This window comes from Drosophila tropicalis, unplaced genomic scaffold (assembly GCF_018151085.1).
Source record: "Drosophila tropicalis isolate 14030-0801.00 unplaced genomic scaffold, ASM1815108v1 contig_275, whole genome shotgun sequence".
NCBI classification, from domain to species: Eukaryota; Metazoa; Arthropoda; class Insecta; order Diptera; family Drosophilidae; genus Drosophila; species Drosophila tropicalis.
Genome location: NW_027172727.1, coordinates 890344 through 914380, shown reverse-complemented (window position 1 = coordinate 914380; position 24037 = coordinate 890344). Strand labels below are relative to the sequence as shown.

Genomic DNA, 24037 nt, shown 5'->3' with positions numbered 1-24037 from the left:
TCGACTCATAGGCTGAGTGCTATTAGGGTGTGTAGCGCTTTCCGCACCATATCCGATGACGCAGCTCTGGTGATCGCTGGAATGATGCCCATCGATGAATGTGCGGCAATTGCGTCGGCCACGTTTGTAGCAACAAGGCAATCAAGTGGCAGCAACATAACCCAACCAAGAGGACAGGCGCGACTCATGGCATGGCAGCACTCCATGCGCAGATGGCAAGAGAGGTGGGACTCCTCGTCCAAGGGACGGTGGACTCATGCACTAATCCCGGACATCACACAATGGGTGTCGAGGAAACATGGTGAGGTTGACTACTACCTTACTCAGCTCACGATGTCTCCGACGAGTGCACATGGTGCGGCGCTGGCATCATAGAAGATGCGAGTCATGTGCTGCAACACTGCCCAAGATTTGACGAGGAAAGACACCGGTTGGAGAGGGTCATGGGCGAGCCGGTGACGCAGTGTAACCTCGCCGGGATGATGGTCGCAAAATCTAACGTGTGGCAGGCGGCCGCCGCCTTCGCCGCACACGTGATGAAGAAACTTAGGCAGTTGGAGAGGGAAAGGTCGGCGAATTAAAGAAGCACACGGTCTGCGAAGCAATACCGACAAGTCGTCCCGCAGTAACCGTAATCCTTTTTTCATTATACCCGACTTCGTATGTTTGTTCCCTTGTTATGTTATTTGTAATTATGTTAGCAATGTTTTAAATGAAATAAAAAAAAAATAAAAAAAAAACATACACTTGCCTTAGATGTGAGACCCCATGAATTTTGGTCAGCTGATTAGCCATTGACGAAATATGATGACCGTATCACTGTAATGTCTCACCAGAGAAATGACTTATCACTCTAGTATTTAGTAAGTTAGTATAAATAATAAATTAGTATAAATACTAAAGTATTTAGTTAGTTCATGTGGTACCACTTTCGACCTGACGGACATTAATCTGACCGAAGTCAAATGTATGCAGAACGCAGGCAATGGTTCTTTGTAGTGGGCTACTAAAATTTGCCGAAACGCGTGAATTTGATCTATAGTAGTTCTAGTTTCTTTCATTTTTGCTACATACCTTGCACCCCACAATTTAACAAAGGGGATTTTACAAAGGCTATTATAGCTAGTGACATAAAATATGGTAAAATTAAATTAAATTAAATTGGATATTCTTTTGTCATTAATACTAAAGTAATTTAAATTAGTGAAAAAAGATCAGTAAGATAAACTTCTTTTCAGAACAAAATATACATGACATCATTAACGTGTTGTAAGCAAAATTTTCAATTCATCTTACCTTAAGCACTGCCAACCGAGCAGTTCGAGAGATATGGATGACATGCCATAGGCCAATAGTAAGAGTATGTTTACTTCTGTTGGTTAAAATTAAAATTAAATTTAAAATTATTTTTTCGGCACTATCTAGAACTTACCGAACTAGTGCCGGCCCCGAACCCAAATCAAATGCAAATTCGACAAAACCTTTTTTTAAATAAACAGCTATAAAGTCCCCAACACTTTTAGGTCCTGAGTACAATATCAAACCATCATCTTGCTTAGGCTTTAAAATAATTTTTAGTTCAAGCCAGATCAATGCGCTGTCTCTAAGAGAAGCATATCGTAAAAAAGAAGATCCATTGAAAGCCGGAATCTGTTAAAATAAGAAAAATATATTGTAATATTCAGATTTGGTTATATCAAAACCAACTTGTAAATCCAATCGTATCTCACAAAGGTCTCCCACAAATCCAATGGGACACAAGCAAACTGGTACTTGGCCCGATTGTAAGCATTTCCCACCATGTTCACAAGGATAATGTACACATTCATCTGTGGAGCATTCCTCTAAACAAAAATAGTAAGTGAAATAATTCAAAGTGCAATATTTATTCTTTACTTACGTATGTCAAAGCCATTACTGACATCGCCTAAAGGATGTCCAATAAATTTATAGTCGTGCTCATTTGCTACAAAACGACGTATACATCCAGAAAATCCTTCCGCTAAAGGTAGACGTTTACTTATCCCTGTTATATTACCAAAACCACCTAGAAATACAGGTTCTCGAAACGTTATTCGCGAAAATAAGCCCTAAAATAAAATATAGATTTAAAATCCCAAAGTAATCGTATTTAAATTTTATTTTACGTTTGATCTGTCCTGTATTTTGGTACCATGATTAAGAACCAACCATGCATCCCACCGATGTCTATATATTATCACTGAGTTCCATTCACTTAGCGAAACTGTCTCCCGTGATCGCACGCTGCCCACACCTGAGCCACAATCGAACCAAAACTCCACAAATCCTTTGTTCAAGAGTAACGCCATAAAATCGCCTGTTAGATCGTCACGTTCCCCACTGAGCAAAATGATACCATCGAAAGATTCAGGTCGAAATTCCAAGCGCAATTCAACATGTTTAAAAGCGCCGTGTAAAGCAGGAAATGCCATCCATGAGCGTTTTGTAAAACGCGGCACATAAACACGCATTTCTTTAATGAACGATTTGTGAAAATTTTGGACATCAATTAAAAAAATAATACAGTCTTTGAAAACAATTAAAATACAAAAATATAGTCTTAAAAAACATACCATCTTGACATTGATTTCCCCCTTTTCCAAAAGGACACAAGCAACGAGTACTTAAAAAATTTGACTCTGAGGCGCAAATGCCATCCGAACCACAATCCAGCTTACATTGTGAGCTTGTAAGCAAACAAAAAAAAAAACAATGAATTTTTGTTTATTAGATAAATATGTATATAAATATTAAAGAAGCTAACTTCGGCTATGCCGAATTTTACATGCCCTGTTTCTTTCTATTCTTCACCCTACCATCATCAACTGTGCACGACATTTGTATGTGTACAATGTACATACATATGTATATTATGGATATGTACACATTGGCGTACAGTTTATATGTCGATCTGTCTGTTTTTTTTTTTTTTTTTTTTTTTTTTTGAAAGTAATATATTATATACATCGCAATCTGTAGGCTACAAGACAAATAAGAAGGGGATTAATGCGGGACGCCCCAAGAGGAATTGCTTCGCAAAAAGCCAATAACTTCTTAGATATGGCCGTGTCGTTCACACTCTGCCTCTCTCATATCGTTTCCCACCTGGGCTGTAAAGCTGTCATTCCGCCACGGCTGGCATTCTGGACACCAGATACTCAGTTATCAGCGCAGTGCCGACCGTTTCCACCGGAAGCCGTCGTTGACTGGCAAATCGTCTGCATACAAAAAGGACATGTTTCGCGTCTTCTACCATGCCTCCACTACACTTCAAGGCATGCGGCCAGCCTCGTGCAATAATCTATGGGGGTAGAACCTAAACCAGCCGTGTCCTGTGATGAACTGGGTAAGGTGGAAGGAGGCTTGTCCTTGCTTCCTTTCCATACTCTGAGACTGTCCTTAATCCGCTGCGTACCCTCAGTGCGTAAAGACGGAAGGTAGCTGTGATACCCTTGCTGTACGCTGTGATGTGTGTGGCATCGGCCCAGATATGTGCCGCATATAAAATGGCCGATTTCAGCACGCTCATCAACAGTAGGCGCTCCTGCTTCGGTCCTCTCGTGTTCAGCATTAGCCTTGATAACGCCTGGCCGGTGTTTGCTGCTGTCTGTTGTACGTACTCCAAATGCTCTCTACAGCAAAAACGAGTGTCTAGCCATACGCTCAGGTACCGGATGGCCCGCTTAGAGGTGATTGTGGAAGCTTCCACTTGCACTGTGGCATGCTCAACTTACTACTTCTTACTGCTGATAAATACTGCCTCCGTTTTTCAGCTGCCAGCGCCAAGCCAACTGTTTATAGCCATCGTGTTATACTGGCTATAGCGTCAGAGGCCACGGATTCTGCCTTTTTCAACTCCTTGGCAACAACAGCGATAGCCACATCGTCTGCATAACCGACAAATTCGCAACCTGTCAAAATATGAAAATATATATACTCTGCGCGCATACCAGGCCAGTGTACATACGAAATTTGGTGACTTTAGCTTTGTTAGTTTTCGAGAAAATCTGTTGTGTTTAATTTGCGGGGGCGGAAGTGGGCATGGCAAAGTTTTTAAATAGCCAATATCTGCGCGTCTATTAAGCTAGTCCACATACCATATTTAATGCCGGTAGCTATCATAGTTTTTACGAAAATCAGTTTTATGTAAATTTCGGTGGCGGAAGTGGGCGTGGCAAAAAGTTTGAACAACTAGTTTCTGAGCGCTAACTAAACGAGTATTTAAAAAAATTGTTGTTTTATGTGATTCCTGGGGCCGAAGGGGGCGTGGTCAAAATTCCAATTAGCTCTATACATTTACATACTACACGAGGATCATACCAAATTTGGTGGCTCTAACTCTTATAGTCTCCAAAATATGTCTGGACGGACGGAAGGACTGACGGACATGGCTAGATCGACTCCGCTGTTGATCCTGATCAAGAATATATATACTTTATAGGGTCGGATAAGCTTCCTTCTGCCTGTTACGTACATTTTGACGACATTAATATACCATTTCACCCTATGGGTCAGCCACATCTACACTAAAAAAAGGTCCAAGCCATGCAGAACAAAGCGCTTCGTCGCATTATAGAAGCAGACTGGTACGTGCGAAACTCAATTCTCCACCACGGCATGGGCCTAACCACGATAGCTGAACTAATAGGCCGACAGAGCGCGCGCTATAGAGACCGCCTCGAAGCTCATCTGAATCCCTTAGCCGATGAATTTGCTGTCAACACCTCCAGGCGTAGGCTAAAGCGTTTGCCAGCACCGATTGCTCGATAACATTGACTCGATTTATAGCAAACACAAATAAAATATTAACATAAAAAAAGCCATCGATGTTTTATTTAAAATGGCTAATGTTTCCGAAAGATTGGCCTACAATGTAAACATAGGAAATAACGAAGATATTGATCAGAGTCACTGTTTTCCACCGATTGTTCCCATAGGAGCTATATGATATAGTCACCCAATCTTTATCAAATTCGGAACAGTAATTAAAGGATATATTAAACTAACAAATGTTTAAATTGAAAACAAATCGCGTCAAAAGTAACGAAAATATTGATAAAAGTCACTGTTTTCAATCGATCGTTGCTCTTGGAGCTATACGATATACTACCCCGATTACAAATTTCACGACAATAGCTTAGAAATTAACGAAGTTATTGAGAAAAGTCACTGTTCGTCACTATTGAGGAACGGTGGCTGAATACTTAAACTTAAATTTAGAATTGAATGTAAACGATCTTTTTTTTATTATTCTGAACTTTAAGCTGCATGGTCACACCTTTTTTCGCTGGTGCAATATCAAGCGTCTGGTGAAAAACGAGAATGTATGTTGAGTTCAGTTAATTGCTTATTCGCCAACCGAAACCATCACTTGGAGTGAAATAAAAGTTATTTTATAATTAAACGAACCAGCAAAGTTAATTTATGATTCATCAGTCACTTTGCAGGTTGTGTGGGAGCTATATGCAAGCCTAAATGCAAAATTTCAATCTGTAGCTCCAACGGTCTAGGAGGAGTTTTTTCAAAACTTTTAATACTTTTTAATACTAATATTAAGACCAAATAATTCAGATCTTGCAATAAACATATCAATATAACACACCTGTGACAGTAATTCCACAATCCTCCTAACAAGATCTGAAGTAATCCGACATATTAATATTCCAAAAGAAAATACAAATATCGCCATCTTAAATCAAGAAGTCGAAAAGGAATATTTATAGGAAATTCGATCTCAAGTCCGAATCAAACATTTGTCCGAATTTTTAATACAACGAATAGAGAAAGAATTTTAAATTTGGAAAAAAACAAATATGAACCATTAAAGAATTATGAAATAGTACAGAACACTAATGCCCCAAGTATATTCGGTCTAGAAACCGAACCAATTATAACAAAAAATTTTTACAAACTACAACTAAAACTGAATGATAAACAGCCAGTATACAAAAACAATCATAAGGAAGAAATAACAAGACAAGTCGATAAACTCATTCAAAACAAAATAGTTGCACCCTCAGAGTCCGAGTATAATAGTCCGTTACTACTGGTGCCGAAAAAAGGCTTACGAGAAAAGTGTAGAAATTATGGAAATATGCTATTTACATATGTTGAAATAGTTCAAATATGCAAATTACATTTTATCGATTTATAGCTTTATGATTATCCATCTCTAGCTTTGTTCCACCTCTAACTACAATGATCTTTTTACTCACTTCTTTTTCCCGCTCTCTCTGAATAAAAACGTTTTGACTTTACCAAGTGGACTTCCGAAGCAACAGCTTCAAAGCATAGTGGTGGTACTTTTCAAGTGTGAACATATTCGACCGCGTCAAAGTTTGTATACCCAGGCAACTTTTTTGGTAACTCTTTCCTTACCTATTAGCCATCAATGGCTAATGTTTGCGAAAGAATGGCCTACAATCATAGGAAATAACGAAGATATTGATCAAAGTCACTGTTTTCGACCGATCGTTCCTATGGGAGCTATATGATATAGTCGCCCGATCAAATTTGGCACAGTTGTTTATAAGCGTAATAAACTCTCTAATATTAAGTTTCACGATAATAACATAGAAAATAACGAAGTTATTGAGAAAAGTCACTGTTCGTGACTTTGGGGTTTGTATGGGAGCTATATGATATAGTGGTCCGATCCGGCTGAATCCGAGATATACAACGCCTGCAGTATATACAAGCCTATGTGCAAAATTCAGCTCTGTAGCTCTTACGGTCAAGGAGAAGTTTGCGTTGATCCAGACGGACGGACGGACGGACATGGCTAGTTGAACTCGTCTCGTCGTGCTGGTCAAGAATATATACACTTTGTATGGTCGGAGATGCTTCGTTCTATGCGTTGCACACTTCTGACCAAAATTAATATACCCTTTTTGCAAGGGTATAAAAAAGGCGCAAAATTCAAATCAAATTCCACACACCACTGGAAATATTTTTATTTCTTCTTTATGCAAGAAATAACGGGTGTTTTTTAAGCGTTTGGTTTTTAAAATTGAAATGAAACACAAAATTTGAATATTATTGTTAAATTTTTAGTTGAGATGATTAATCAATCTCTGCCAATTACTTTTTAAAAATGACTTCATGTAAATGTTGGCCGCGACTGCGTTTCAAGTGATCAACCAATTTTGCACCACTTTTTCCAGCATGTCTAAGGGAATTTTGCCAATAACACGACTGATATTCACAATTCACGATCTTCATTGACACTGGACGCTACAGCTGCAATATTCTCTTCTGTGCGCACTCTCCGTACACGATTCGATGGTTGAATGTCCAATAAAGTAAAATGTGTGCGAAATTTGTCCACAATTGCCTTTATGGCTTGCTCGGTTGGTCGGTTGTGTCGACCATAATATGGACGTAATTTGCGAAACACATTTTTCACAGAACACGAATTTTGATAATAAATTTCAATGATTTGTAAACGTTGTTCGGGCGTAAGTCTTTCCATGATGAAATGGCAAACTAAACTGAGCATTTTTCACTTTCACAGCTGTCATGAACATCATGCGGTATGTCAGTGTTGCCAACGTGAAAAACCAAAAGCGAAAAAAACACGCGTTATAATAAGTGTGAATCAAGTGGAATTAATTCTCATCAAAACGGGTAAAAGTACCCACAAAAAGATGGCCACCGAGGCCAGGGTGACACCCGCATCCTCGGAACGGTACTCTTCAAAAAGATGCAAAATTTCCCCGACAACCAAAGCCAAAACAACGGTACACGAAATAGGAATGATTGCAGAAGAAGTTGAAATGGAGGTTGATGTAATAAAGGAGCAAAAGGAAAGCGAGGATAATATGAATATACATGACAACGGTTCACAACACGAAAGCAAAAACAATGCCACAAAAGAACTCAACGAATGTATGTATAACAACACACACAAAGGCCCCTACATCGTATATATAGACAAATTCGACACAAATGCAAGTGAGTCGAAAATGAGAATTCCAATAAATCACCTAGAGCTAAACGCGGTGTTACTTAGGCTCAAAGTAAAAGACATCCTAACGGTCAATGAAATAGGCTATGGTAGATGTAAAGCAGAGTTCAAGTCAGCAGAGGCAGCAAATAATTTATTAAATTCTGATTTAAAAAAAAACGGTTATGAACCCAAAATACTTAAACACTTCTTATTCAAAACTGAAATCTTATTTCAAATTCCGATATGTTTTTCAGACGCGGAACTAAAAAAGTACATCAGCTCTGCAGTTCCAATTTGGGGATGTGCTGGTCCCCACGAGTAGGGTTAAGCTTATCTTTAGAGGAAACAATATTCCAACAGAGATAATTTTTCTGTACTCCAAGGTCAAAGTAAATCCTTTTATTCCCTTCAGCCAATGTTTTCGTTGTTTCCGTTTTGGCCATTTCGCTCAGCATTGCAAAGAAAAGCAACAAAAATGCAGCACCTGCTCCCTAGTTCATACAAAAGAACAATCTTGCTCCCAGACAATCTGCATAAACTGCAAAGAAGAACACATTGCCACACACACAGAATGCCCTGCTCGAAAAAGAGAATTCGCCATACAAAAAGCCATGACTATGGAAAATCTCTCTAGAAACGAGACAAAAATTAAATACCCCGCTCTCTTTCAAAAAACTAATTCTATTAACACAAACGACATTACGTTTTTCCCCACTCCACAATGGCAGATTAGCTCTGACAGTAACGCGATCCAAAACAACACACAAGTCGTTGCAGAACATATGCACAAACAGTTGCCCTACAACAAAACAGTCAAAAATACCCAAAATAGAAAAAATGAAGAGAGAAACGCTATGAAGACCATGAACAGCTGGAATGCGGTTCTAAGTGATCATAGAATCTCTCTCAATGAAAAATATGTCAACTCCCATGCCAACCATAACGCCAATTTCACCCCCAGACCTTCCACCTCCAAATCTAACGACAGAGTTTCGGCTCTTGAAACAGCCGAAGACAGTCTATCAGCCTTATCAATGGAAATTACAAAATTTCTAATAGACCAGAATTCTAATATTATACCCGAAGCCAAAAATTTCCTAGAAGCCCTAAGAAGTAGAATTGCTCAAACCAACTCAAAAATAGATATACTAAAAATAAATCAAATTTACCAATATTAAATCTTTAGACTATTTTTTCACGCCTACTTATCTTATTTCCTAAACTTATCTTCTTTTAAGATGAGAATTCTACAATATAACATACAAAGTCTCACGTCAAATAACAATAAACATCTCCTTGAACTCTACCTTATTAAAAACGAAATAGATATTGCTATACTCTCCGAAATCTGGATTACTGACAATGCCATGTGTAGCTTAGCTAATTACAATTTTGTTTGTAAGCCCCGCCCTGATGGCTACGGAGGGGTGGGAATTTACCTAAGAAAACATATTCGCTTTAAGCAGCTAAATTGTCCTAGTTCTGAAGAACCAATAGGCATCTGCACAACTAATTTAAAGCACAACATCAGCGTTTTTAGCGTCTATGCACCACAATCCTTAAATAACGATGAATTTGAGGAAGGTTGCAAGGACATACTATCGCTGGCAAATCAATCCACGGGCCTATCGATGATTGGCGGAGACTTAAATGCTAAATCACAGATTTGGGGTAACAGCGTACATAATCCTAGAGGAAACATCATTGAGCAAGTACTTTTAAACTTTGGCTTCTTTTGCTTAAACAACGGTAGTCCAACCTACTCTCACACTCCAGCCTACAGTTCAGCATTAGACATCACCCTAGTCAATAAAACTAATTTACAATTTAAATGAACAGCAACGAACTCAAAGATTTCCAACAGCAATCATTTCCCGATCACTATTGAGAGCGAGGGAATATCCTCGTCCTGCAACAGAAAAATAATCCACTATAAAAAGGTAACTCAAGACTTTGCACAAATTGATATATCCACCTTAGAAAACTTACCATATACCTCAATCGCAATCACATCGCAAAACACAATTAAAGTAGATGCCAAAAATAAATACCTGCCAAAGAAATACTGGGACGAAAACTGTGAAAAACTATTCAGGATTAGGAACGCGAGCAGACAAAAGTATTATAAATCGAAGCTACATACGGATGCCCTAGAATATCTAAGAAGCAATAAAAAATTAAATAATTATATACGAAAAGCTAGGAAAAACAACATGGACAATTTTGCAGAAACCCTGTCAAACCCTACTACTATAAAAGATTCTTAGAAGATAATTCGCACACTGAAACTATATAAACAGACAAAACCCTCTAGGGCCGAAACCTCAGTAGAAAACTACGAAGAATTCCTTAATTTAATAGCTTCTACACCCGACACACCTGGTTGCACACAAATATCCGCCCCTGAAGCCAGCCTAGACAACTCAAACAGGGCTAGCTTCTCTAACAACGATCTACTGGCTTTTCTTAAATCGCGTAATCCTCATTCCGCGAAAGGACTAGATAATATCTCGTACAGTATGCTTCTCTCCCTCCCAGCTGCTCAAACCCAGAAACTGGTAAGCCTACTTAATGAAACTTTAGATACAGGCATTATCCCAGATTTTTGGAGAAAAATTAAGGTTGTACCTGTCCCAAAAAAAAAAACCTCGACTCCTCAATCATAACCAACAACCGACCCATCTGCCTTCTAAGCGTAGTCTTTAAATGCCTAGAAGGTTTGATAAAACCCAAAATGGAAGAACATATAGCCAAATACCAAATACTCCCCCCAAGATCTTATGCTTTTAGAAAAAATCACTCCACTTCCCACTGCATTAATGATGTAATTAATAATATAGCGAGCCTCAAAAAGCGGGGGTTCCATGTCACCGCAGCAGTGCTTGACCTGAGCAAAGCTTTTGATGCAGTGAATATTCCCATCCTAGGAAAAAAACTCACTGATCTGGGCTTTGAACAGATACACATCACTTTCATCATCAATTTCCTCCGAAAAAGAGTCCTCTCTATGGGAACGATAGAAAAAACAGTGAGCAAGGGAGTGAGTCAAGGCAGCTGCCTTAGCCCCATCCTTTTCAATATCTACACAGCTGAACTACACAACATCACCGATACACGAAACAGCATCCTCTTCCAATATGCTGATGACTTCTTCTGAATAAGCTTCCACAAAAACTTCTTATCAGCCAAAAATAACTTAGAAAATCTATTCAATAAATTTAACGAAAAGTGCAATAAAATTAATTTAACCTTTAACCCCAATAAATCATCTGTGATACATTTTAACCTAAGAAGACAACCACTGAATATACTGTGCAATAATTTAGCTTTAAGAGAAGTAGACAAAGTAAAATACCTAGGTAGACTTATTAACGCAAATAACTCCTCTATAGACCACATTAAAAAAACCATAGCAAACTCTAACCAGACAAATATGTTCTTACAAATGATGAGTGGATGTCGTTTCGGAACTCACCCCACTAAGTCTTTATTACACTATAAGGCATTCATAAGACCAAAATATGAATATGCCTGTACGTCTTTCGCTAATATATCCAAGTCAGTCATGTCCGCCATCAACTCTCATGCCAATTTCCACCTCAGAAAAGCACTGGGTCTCATAAGATCTACTCCAGTCAGTATAATTTACCATCTGGCAGCTGAACTCCCTCCTGAATTTAGAATTAAATTCGCCACAGCGAAGGAGCTAGCAAAAATCGTCGCCTACGGGCTACCAGTGGCCTCTCTCCTTAACAGCCCCTTCTCACCCACAAACACAAGCTACGGCAGAGTGTACAATGAGTTTAAATATATCTTAGACAGAATTACCCCAGTAAATTCCCTTCCTGCCTCCACTAGAAAAATCTCATTTTATAGCAACTTCTTTAAGAACACGGCCAGAAACAAGAAAGAAGCTAACAAAGACATTGTGCGTGCACTTCTAAGAGAAAAAAACTAACAAACTCCTCTCCCACAACTATGAGCTGATCTACACTGATGGCTCCGTATCTGAAAATTACACAGGCAGCGCATTTGTACATAGACAATCAAACACCATTCGACACTATACACCATACACCAACAGAACGCTGTCCTCACTGACCTCTGAACTCACTGCCTTAGAGAAAGCCATAGACTTTGCAATACTCAAATGCATGCACAAAGTAGCCATTCTAACCGATAGCTTAGGATCTATACAAACGCTTATTAACCCGCCTCTAACAATTGTATATCACGAAGAATCCTGGAAAAGATTGAAAACAGTTAAGTTAAGATAAAACAGTTGAGCTTCACCACATACCCAGCCATGCCAACATTTTAGAGAACGATTTGGCAGATACCGCTGCCAAAAACGCCAGACTTGAAGGCACATACATACAAGTCAGCTGGACCCTCAATGACGTCATCAACTATATGCTAAACTGCATTAAATTAGAATGGGAGAGAAAATATAGTACCTTCTGCATTGAACGCAATAAAGGTAACTGTCTTCTTTTCCCATATATCAAGCCGCATCCTTGGTTCCACAAGATGAATGCTTTCGGAAGACTAGAAACAAAACAATTGAACAGAATAATAAGTGGACACGCCTTCGATAAAAACACCTTGGCAAAAATGAATGTCTTTAACGACGCATTATGCGATACTTGCAACACCGTTGAGGACATCTCCCATGTTCTACTGAAATGCACCAAATTCGCTCACATTAGAAGAGATTATCCTACTTTGTTAAAATACCAGGAAATATATCGTCTCCTCGCTAACGAACCAGTTGATAACTACATATCGATAACACGATTCACACATGCCACTAACATCGATCTCTAATTTTGCACGAAACAACATAAATTCACCACTTACACATACTACACTTCCATCATCGATTCACATACACATCATTACACACACACACATACACAGACAGACAGAAAAAAACCACTAAAACCGGTGGGACGTGCACTTCGTCGTGTCCGGTCTATTTCTGTGTAAATCCCGTCTTATCCGTGATCGTAAATCTCGTAATCTGCAACTAAATAATCTGTTAGTGTAGCAGTCTCACTTCTTGTTGTTACTCACGTTCCGTCGGCCGTCAGTCTGCATCGCAAGCGGAAAAATTAAATCATATTTTTTTTCCCGGCCTCCTGCTGCGTCGTTCCCTTGGTGGTCGGAGGGGCGCGGGGTGCCTTCATTCTGTATCACCCAACTTTTCTCTCCGCATCTGTGTTAGTGGGGTGCTAGTCGCACCTTTCAACAAATTTTTCATCCACCCACGCTGTAAGTAAAAAGTAAACAAGCAATTGGTGTGATAACCAGCTGTTGGCGGACCTGCCAAGTCGGTCTCGAAAGCTCTCCAGGGCTATCACTTGGGAGTCGAGCTTTCACCTCAAAACTTTAAGCCGGGGTTCTCGATCACCTCCCACCAGACTAGCAGCATAGTAGCGAAACAGCCTAAGTCTTGGCGACGTACGCGGTGGCCTACCTGGCAGAGGCGCTGCTTCCCATCGCACGGTGCCTGGTTCAAATCCGCTGAGTGGAGCGAAAAAATTTAAAATAAATCTGGAGCATTTTTATTTTATTTTCTTTCTTACGCGGGTTTTCAAGTACCTGGTTCGACTCCGCTGTGAGGAATCGTGTGAGGAATTGGAATTAAATTTCAAATTTTTCTGTTTGAAATTTAATTCAGTTAACTTCTTCGATACCCTTCGGCACGGTAGGGGTTCAAATCCGCCGCGTGTAATATAGGAGTCAAAAAATTATTTTTTTTATTTTATTTATTTAATAATTTTTATTCTACTATTGCACACCGGGTGGCCCACATCCCCGCTGATTGCGTGTCTTATCCAAAGGAAGCCGAGCCGGAGCGGTATAACTCCCAACGCTCACTAGGGGGAAATACCTGGTCGTCAGGCCGTAGACAATGCAAGGCGAGGAGCTGATCGTGTTTGGGCGTAGCAGATTGCTGCTACATTCGCCTCCAATCTATGACGAGTTGCCATTGCGAGCGGCTGCTAGCCAGCAAGAGGACACTCCAAAGAGATCGCGGGACGCCATGAGCCCAGATGGAGAAGCCACTAACGCCAATGCCTGCGCCCCACCGAAAAGGTCAAAACTGCAGCCTGTTTGCGATGAACTCACGGAAATGGGCATACTTTTGGAGGAAATCTCGGAGAGGATCAAGCCCGAGAAAGAAGGAGGCAAGCGGGCAATCACCAATGCCCTTCGTGAAAAGGTGGAGAGGCTGAAAGAGCTGCAGGCGGAAGTCAGCTCCCGGTTCAGCGGACATTCGATCGAGCCAGTTTCGTCGGAGGCATGTCCCAATTGCTCGAAGGCGCCACCTGAGCGTGCCAGTCGTGGGCAGCAGACCGACGCAATGTCCTCCATGACCACGCTATCCCGGACTACTCAGACTTTACCACTGGCAAAGCGAGTAGACAAGGCACCGGGCCCGTCTGAACCGGCTGGAAAGCAATTGCGGCAGCCGAGTGCCCACGCACCCAAGCAGCGTCCAAAAAAGCGGCAACCCGTAGAATCCCAGCAGCAGCAGGCACCACCTACTCCTCAAGGCGACAAACCGCATCACACAACAGCGGACATCGGGACAACCGAGGACAACCAAGGCTGGAAAACAGTCGGCCCACCAAAGCCTCGACGTGGAGCCTCCTTGCAGCAGGTTAAACCCAGAATCAGGCATAGACCGGATGCAATTCTGATCGAGGCCAGCGGCGGGCTCAGCTATAGCCAAGTCCTAACGATGGTGACCAGGCGTACGGATGGTAAACTACTCCACGTCCGTGAGCATGTCTCCAGAGTACGTCGCACAGCCAAAGACGCGCTGCTACTGGAGCTTCACAAGGACTCGGCTTCGAATATACAATCGCTCCAGGACGATATCACCCAAGTACTGGGCGCAACAGCCGGTGTGAAGGCCCTCGCACAGCTCAGAACGGTAGCAATCTATAACCTAGACGTAGCGGTGACCCCTGAGGAGCTTCTAGCGAAGCTATCCTCGCAAGCGAAGGTAGAAACGAACGCATTAACAGTCAAAAGCCTTCGGGCAGGTCCTCGGAATTATCAGACGGCAATTTTGAGCGCACCTGAGGCTGTGGCCCGGAAGCTTATCGAACTTGGTCGCGTAGAGATAGGCTGGGCTAAGTGCCGTATCAGAGAGCTCGAGCAGCGGCCATTGCGTTGTTTCAAGTGCCTAGCTACTGGCCACATCGCCGCGAAGTGCTCAAGCAAGGAGGACAGATCAGACTGCTGCTTCAAATGTGGTGTAGCAGGCCACAAGGCAGTCGTCTGCCCCGCTGTGGAACCGCACTGCTTTCTCTGCGCTGCACAGGACTTAAACCCAAGAAATCACCTTGCGGGCAGCCGTCTTTGCCCAGCTACGGGAGTATCGAGGACCCAAAAGTAGCTTAAATGACCCAGCCAGCCATGAAGATCCTGCAGTTAAACCTGAACCACTGCATCGCAGCCCAAGACCTGCTGCAGCAAACTGTTCGGGAGTTGAGAGCGGATATAGCCCTGCTGAGCGAACCATACAAAATTGGCAGAGGCCCCTGTTGGGCCAAGGACTCGAGCGGCAAAGCAGCACTGTGGTGTTGTGGTAGTAGCGACGGCGTATTGCAGGATATTCTACACGAGAATGGTTTTGTGAGAGCTAGGTTTGGCAGCTACTGGCTTTACAGCTGCTATCTCGCGCCTAGCTTAACCCTGGAGCAGTTTGGCAGAACGGTGGACCGCATCGCTGATGACGTTAGAGGACGACAGCGAGTAATTATAGGTGGCGACTTTAATGCTTGGTCAGTCGAATGGGGGAAGTCCTCGCTCGGACGCTCGTGGTAGATTGCTGTTGGAAGCTTTCGCCAACTTAAGCATCTCTTTGCTAAACGTTGGTTCCCAGAACACCTTCAGAAGGGCCGGTACAGGATCTATTGTAGATCTCTCATTTGCCAGCGACAGTATCGCCGCCTCAGCCACTTGGAGCGTGGGATCAACGTACTCGGCGAGTGACCACGAAGTCATCACCTTCTCCATCGGCGACAGCAGGCACCCGCTTCCAAGGACGCAACACTTCCGGAGGGTTTTTAAGCCGGAAACCCTCAACCCGCAACTCTTCGGCCACAACCTGGATGGTCTAACGGTCAGCGAAAACATGTGCGCGGAAGATTCCGCAAATTCCGTAATGGCACGGCTAGCCGAGGCTTGTGAGGCTAGTATGTCTCAGAGTGGCACATACACGCGACACCACAAACCAGTCTTTTGGTGGAATGACGCTATCGCCGAAGCCAGGAGATCCTGCTTTCGCGCAAGGCGACTTTATCAGCGCGCACGACGCTCGACAAACTTCGAGGCTCTGGGTCTTGAGTACAAGAGACGTCGGAATATCCTCAAGACTGCGATCCGCTCCAGCAAACGAGAAGGTTTCCTGGCTTTATGCGACTCTGCTGAGCACGACCCCTGGGGTAAGGCCTACCAGTTAGTGGCAAAGCGTCTAAACTCCAGTAGGTATCCACCACCGACGGATGCACAAACGGTACGCTTAATTGTCGATGGACTTTTTCCCGAGGTTGACGAAGCAATGCGTGTGCCACCCCTGACTCCTGCCCTACACGCGGCGGAGTGTACGTTAGCCGAGGTCCTCGAAACGGTGAGGCGGCTGAAGCCCAAAAAGGCACCAGGTCCGGATTCGATCCCCAACAATGCATTCAAGCTCGCAGTGTTGCTATACCCTCAAGTGTTCGCAGAACTTTACTCAAAATGCTTGAGTGAAGGTGTCTTCCCCGATAGGTGGAAACTACAAAACCTGGTGTTGCTGCCTAAGCCGGGGAAGCCGCTTGGCGATCCGTCCTCCTATAGACCCATCTGCCTCATCGATACAGCTGGAAAAGTCCTCGAGGCAATAATCTGCTCGCGGTTGGAATCGGAAATTATTGCAAGGGGCGGTCTATCCGAGCATCAGTTTGGATTTAGGAAGGCGAGATCTACGATCGACGCAATCAACCGGGTGGTAGGTCTGGCTGCAAGGGCAATTGAAGGAACGAGATGGAAAGGCGGTGCCAAAGAATATTGTCTAGTGGTAACACTTGACATCAAAAACGCCTTCAATTCAGCGAGATGGAACAGGATCTTGGACGCGCTTGGGGCCTTTGGTATTCCGAGTTATCTCATCAAGTGCGTAGCCAGCTATTTCTGCAACAGGAGGATACGATTCTGGACGGACGCAGGTTTAGAGGAAAGGGTCGTATCTGCTGGCATCCCACAAGGATCTGTCTTGGGCCCCCTGCTGTGGAACGTCATGTACGACGGTATCCTACGCTTGGATTTCGAGCCTGGCACCCATATAGTTGGTTTCGCAGACGACGTAGCACTGGTAGTGATAGCCAAGGAACTCACGGTAGCCGAAGAAGTAACCAACCGGGCGATCATCAAGGTTGGCCAATGGCTCTCTGCAGCCGGTCTGCAGTTGGCCGCCCAAAAGACGGAGGCGGTACTGATAAGTAGCCGCAAGCGAGTCGAGACCGCCAGCATTAGAGTCGGCGACACCACCGTTGTCTCTAAGCGAGCTCTAAAATACCTAGGAGTCATGATCGACACAAGGCTGACTTTTAGAGAACACTTGGAGTACAGCAGCGAGAAGGCAGCATCGGTAGCGCAATCACTCTCCCGAATGCTACTCAACACACGTGGACCGAAACACGTACGGCGTCTCTTGCTATCCAGCGTCATACGATCGACTGCACTCTACGCGGTGCCTTCGTGGATAAAGGGGATGGAAACGAGATCCTACAGGCGAAGCCTCGAGTCGACGCATCGTTTAAGCGCAATCAGAGTATGCAGCGCTTTTCGCACCATCTCTGACGACGCCGCACTGGTGATCGCTGGGTTGCTGCCCATCGACGAATACGCTGCCATCGCGTCGGCCTCCTTCACAGCGTCAAGACAAACAAACAGCACTACCACAGATCAGCAGAGAGGTCTCGAGCATCGGAGGGCATGGCAGTCGAGTCTGCGCAGATGGCAGGAAAGGTGGGACTCCTCCTCCAAGGGGAGGTGGACCCACACACTTATCCCTGACATCACTTCATGGGTTTCCAGAAAACACGGGGCAGTGAACTTCTACCTCACACAGCTCCTGAGCGGCCACGGATGCTTCAGAAGCTACCTGAAGAGATTCAACCACGACGTATCGGATGAATGCACATGGTGCGGAGCTGGCATTGTAGAAGACGCAAGCCATGTGCTCCAGCACTGCCCACGCTTCGACGTAGAAAGGAGCCGTCTGCAGAACGTAATGGGCGAGCTGGTGACGGCGAGAAATCTCATCAGGATGATGACCGCAGACCCAGACGTATGGGAGGCGGCCAGTGCCTTCGCCGTCCGCGTAATGAAGGTACTCAGGAAACTGGAGAGGGAAAGGTCTGCCCAATAAACAATTAAAGCCCACGGTCTGCGATGCAATACCGACAAGTCGTTCCGCAGTAGCCGTCATCTTTTATTTATTTTGTTCTCACCTTATGTTCCCTGCTTATTTGTAACTTTATGTATTATATGTTCGTAAGTCCTAAAGAAATAAAAAAAAAAAAAAAAAAAAAAAAAACAAAAAACACACACACATACATACACACTCACCACGAAGCCGGCCGCTGCGAAGCAATACCTCGCGGTAGTCCCGCAGTAGCTTGCTTGAGCCACACCGCAAATAGCTAAATATATAAATATATGAAGTAAATGAAAAAAATAATGGTTGGAAATAAAATGAATATAAAAAAACACACTCACCACTATCATTATTTCCCACCAGGTGGAAGTTACAAAACCTTGTGTTGTTGCCCAAGCCCGGAAAACCACCAGACGAGGCCTCCTCGTATAGGCCCATTTGCCTGTTGGATACAGCTGGCAAGGTGCTGGAGTCGGCGATATTAGCAGGCGGGGGCTTATCCGAGCACCAGTTCGGATTCAGAAAAGCCAGATCCACAATCGACGCAATAAACCGTGTGGTTCACTTGGCAGCTGAGGCAATCGACGGCTCTAGATGGAAAGGCGGCAGTAAAGAATACTGTATCGTGGTGACCCTCGACGTGAAGAACGCGTTTAACTCAGCAAGGTGGGATCGCATACTGGACGCGCTGGCAACATTCAATATCCCAAGCTACTTGATGAACTGCGTGCGGAGCTACTTTCGCGACAGGAGAATCCGATACTTAACGGATGATGGCCTGGAAGAAAGAGGGGTATCGGCTGGTGTTCCACAAGGATCCGTCCTGGGCCCCTTGTTATGGAACACCATGTACGACGGAGTCCTGCGCCTTGAGTTCGAGCAGCACACATACATTGTCGGGTTTGCTGACGATGTCGCTCTGGTGGTTTCGGCCAAGGACCTTCACGTCGCCGAAGAGCGTTGTAGCGTGGCGATAGCCAAAGTTGGCCACTGGCTATCGGCCGCAGGGCTTAAATTGGCAGCGCAAAAGACCGAGGCGGTGCTCATTAGCAGCCGGAAGCGCGTCGAAACCGCAAAAATCAGAGTAGGTGACTCCCTCGTGGTATCCAAGCGTGCCATTAAATACCTAGGTGTCATGCTTGACACTAGATTGTTCTTCAAGGAGCACTTAGAATACTGCAGTAGCAAGGCAGCAGCGTCGGCCCGGTCCCTAGCCCGTATATTGCTGGATACGCGTGGCCCGAAGCAAGGACGGCGCCTGCTACTATCGAGCGTAGTAAAATCCACTGCCCTGTACGCAGTTCCTTCGTGGATTAAAGGTGTGGAGGTTAGGAGCTACAGGAGGAGCCTCGAGATGACTCCGGGTGTGTAGCGCTTTCCGCACCATATCCGATGACGCAGCTCTGGTGATCGCTGGAATGATGCCCATCGATGAATGTGCGGCAATTGCGTCGGCCACGTTTGTAGCATCAAGGCAATCAAGTGGCAGCAACATAACCCAACCAAGAGGACAGGCGCGACTCATGGCATGGCAGCACTCCATGGGCAGATGGCAAGAGAGGTGGGACTCCTCGCCCAAGGGACGGTGGACCCATGCACTAATCCCGGACATCACACAATGGGTGTCGAGGAAGCATGGTGAGGTTGACTACTACCTTACTCAGCTCATGAGCGGCCACGGGTGCTTCAGGAGTTACCTGAAGAGGTTCCACCACGATGTCTCCGACGAGTGCACATGGTGCGGTGCTGGCATCATAGAAGATGCGAGTCATGTGCTGCAACACTGCCCAAGATTTGACGAGAAAAGACACCGGTTGAAGAGGGTCATGGGCGAGCCGGTGACGCAGTGTAACCTCGCCGGGATGTTGGTCGCAAACTCTAACGTGTGGCAGGCGGCCGCCGCCTTCGCCGCACACGTGATGAAGAAACTTAGGCAGTTGGAGAGGGAAAGGTCGGCGAATTAAAGAAGCAACCGGTCTGCGAAGCAATACCGACAAGTCGTCCCGCAGTAACCGTAATCCTTTTTTCATTATGCCCGACTTCGTATGTTTGTTCCCTTGTTATGTTATTTGTAATTATGTTAGCAATGTTTTAAATTAAATAAAAAAAAAAAAAAAAACACCACTATCATTCACACACGTACACAACTAACCGCATGTGTCTTCACCATCCAATATATCCATCGAAAACATATCGATATATCTCTGCGATACTAAACTAAAAAGAAAACAAAAACAAATACATTTCTTGCAGATTTGCTTCAGAAGTTACATTGAAATTTTTCACTCATTCGCTGTGGCGTTAACCCGTCCGATACGGGAAGGCCAAATAATCCTTCCATAAATTACATAGAAGTAACTTAATAAAAAAAAATCAAAGAAGCTAACATTGGCTATGCCGAAGTTTGTATACCCTTGCAGTCCTTGGTAATAATAATTTTACATGTTCAAAATTTGTTTTTTGCAACTCAATTCATCAATATACAAACAAAACAATTTTACTCTCATATATGTAAATTTCAAAGCATACTCGATTTTTATGAAAATGTTTCTTCTAGTTCTTCTATTATATAGTGGTCCGATCCTTATAGTTTTCATACTTAATTTTTGCCGGCTAATAAAAACCCACGGAAAAAAATTTCAGCCCGATAGCTCTTAAGACGGCTGAGTAAAACGCGTACGCACAGACGGACGGACAGACGGACATGGCTATATCGACTCAGCTTCTCACGCTGATCGGAAACGTCTCCTTCTGTGCGTTACAAACATCTGATCAATTTTATAATACCCTCTGCAAGGGTATAAAAAAAAAAAAAAAAAAGTTTGACTTGTACATATTAATTTGTCTTGTGTTCTTATTTTACAATTTCACTGTGCAGACATTTTTCTACCTAACATTGGTTATGGGCCCAGGTCTAACAGAATACGAAATTTTAAAATTGTAAAAGATGAGTCCAAGTTTTCAAATCGAAAAGCTCAATGAGCATAATTATGATGTGTGGAGTATACAAATGCGAAGTATACTAATTCACCAAGAACTGTAGAAATTCGTGAGTGGAATAGAAGTCGTCGATCCAGCAAAATCGGTAATAGCTGATGAAAAAACGCTAGCTTGTATTATTCTATATGTGAATACTTCTCAATTGAACTACATTAAAAACTGTAAGACCTCAAAAGAAGCATGGGATGTACTACGCTATGTACACGTGCCCACCGGGCCAATTCAAAAAGTGTTGCTTTATAAAAAACTTTTGAACCTAAAAATGGAAGCAAACAGTGAAATTCCACAATATATAAATTCATTCGTGGAACTAATCAGTAAGCTGACTGAAGTTGGAATTGATTTAAGTGAAGAATTAAAAGTAATAATTCTTTTGTCATGTTTGAGCTCTGATTATGAACATTTTGTGGTAGCAATGGAGACACGAGAGTCTCTACCGTCTTTACAAGTGCTAAAAGTGAAGCTGCTGGCAGAAGCAATACGCATAAAAGGAAACGGTGAAAAAGCAAACGCGCAACAAGTCTTCTATGCAAGCACGAACAAGAAACAAAATGAAAAACGCGAAACCGGTAAATTTAACGGAAACTGTTTCAAGTGTGGAAAACGCGGGCATCGATCAGTACAGTGTAGAGTGAAGCAACGAGAAATTAAAGAAGCAGAGAAGAAACACCAAATTTCTTATGCAGTGTATTCGGCAATACAAAAGAGAAATTTGCAAACGGCAATTGGTGTATTGAAAGTGGTGCCACCTCGCACATGTGCTACGAAAAAGATTTGTTTCTTACACTGAGAAAAACGATATGATATTTACAGATTAAAAGCCCTGGAAGAGGAACAGTTCAAATAAATACAAGTGAATGTGTAATAACGTTAAAAAGGGTTCTATATGTGCCAGACGTGAAATTAAATTTTTTTTCCGTGAGTGCATCGCTAAGCTATGGTCACACAGTTACGTTCAAAGAAAATTGTGCTGTTGTAAAATCGAATGACGGTAGTACCATGATTACAGCTTTAAAGCAAGACAATTTGTTTCTTTTTAATAACGTTACCAAAAACAGATTGTTTTATATGGAAGAAAAAGAAATTTTGTGGCACAATAGACATGGTCACCTTAATTTTCGCAGTTTGAACGAAATAATAGATAAACAACTCGTGACCGGCATTAATTTAAAACGTTTTTCGACTGATACTAACTGTAATACGTGTAACCAATCTAAAATATGCTCGCGACCATTCGCTCAAAGTTCAAATTGTGCATCGCAATTGTTAGAATTAATACATTCAGATGTATGTGGCCCAATAAACACTCAATCCGTTGGCGGACCAAAATATTTTATTACGTTTATAGACGATATGTCAAAGCGTGTTTTTGTTTACTTTATGAAATCAAAGAATGAAGCATTAGAAAAATTTCAAATATTCAAAAGCTCAGTCGAGTGTCAGACAGAAAGAAAGATAAAAGCCATACGTAGTGATAATGGCGGAGAATACGTTAACAAAAAATTTGATATTTTTCTAAAAGCTCACGGCATAAAACGACAATTTCCCGTACCGTATACCCCCCAACAAAACGGCGTGGCAGAAAGAGCGAATCGCACCCTAGTAGAAATGGTGGATCAATGATGGTTCAATCAAAGGTGGAAGAATCGTTATGGGCGGAGGCTATAGCGACTGCCGCATATTTACGCAACAGATCTCCTTCGCAGGTGCTAAAAGGATACAGGCCTTCGGTGTCTCACCTTCGTATATTTGGGTCTAGTGCTTACGCGCTAGATAAAATGCATCATCACAAATTTCGGCCTAAGGGTAAACTGTATGTTTTTGTTGGATATTGTCTAACTGCAAAGGCCTATCGACTCTATGACAGAGATAAGAAGCAAGTCATCGAGTGGCGTGACGTAAAATTTGTTGAAGACGAAGTTCCTAAAAATGTGTGTTATACAGATGAATCGAGTACTAACAATTTTACATCGTTTGTTTTAGACAATCATAATGAAAATGATGTGTCCCATGACGATGATTTGTTCCCAAATGAAGCACAAGCTTTGGCAACTGGAGAAACAGAAGGCTTTACGCCAGAAGAAGCAACTCAACATTCTTCCCAAGAAGAAGAAGTCGACATGGATGAGACACATTTCAACGAAACCGAGCAGTACGTGAGTTTCTACGACTCTGCAGCATTCAACGAATCCGAGGAAAAAAATGTGCCTGAACGTCGTGGACCTGGAAGGCCAAGTCTTATTCGCACCGGACAGCCAGGTAGACCTAAAAAACAATACAATATGCTTCACAATATGGTCGCCTATCATGATGTCGAAACCCCCAATACGGTCAAGCAAGCCTTACAAAGCAAACATTCGTTTGAGTGGGAGAAGTCTATGAAGCGAGAGTATGATGCTCTCATTGCCAACAAAACCTGGTCATTGGTCAACCTACCACCTGGAGAGAAAGCAATCGGTTCCATGTGGGTATTTCCAGTTAAGAGAAATAATCAGGGCAACATAACAAATTTTAAGTCAAGACTGGTAGCTATGGGCTGTAATCCGCAATATGGAATAAATTATCAAGAAACCTTTTCGCCAGTTATACGATATGAAAATATTAGACTTGTCTTAGCTGTTGCTGCC

At 42.9% G+C, this 24037-nt stretch overlaps 1 protein-coding gene across 3 annotated transcripts in view; it reads right to left on the bottom strand.

The window, feature by feature from the left end:
• Positions 1-24037, bottom strand: part of SP2353 (EGF like, fibronectin type III and laminin G domains protein pikachurin) — a 360244-nt gene that overhangs the window by 86079 nt on the left and 250128 nt on the right. For all 3 annotated transcript variants that reach the window (XM_068283968.1, XM_068283967.1, XM_068283966.1), the window contains 6 exons: positions 2595-2707; positions 2148-2494; positions 1901-2090; positions 1708-1844; positions 1433-1650; positions 1297-1372 (listed from right to left, as the gene is read on the bottom strand). In XM_068283968.1, the coding sequence (XP_068140069.1) occupies positions 1297-1372; positions 1433-1650; positions 1708-1844; positions 1901-2090; positions 2148-2494; positions 2595-2707 (1081 nt within the window). The remainder of the gene's footprint in view (positions 1-1296; positions 1373-1432; positions 1651-1707; positions 1845-1900; positions 2091-2147; positions 2495-2594; positions 2708-24037) is intronic.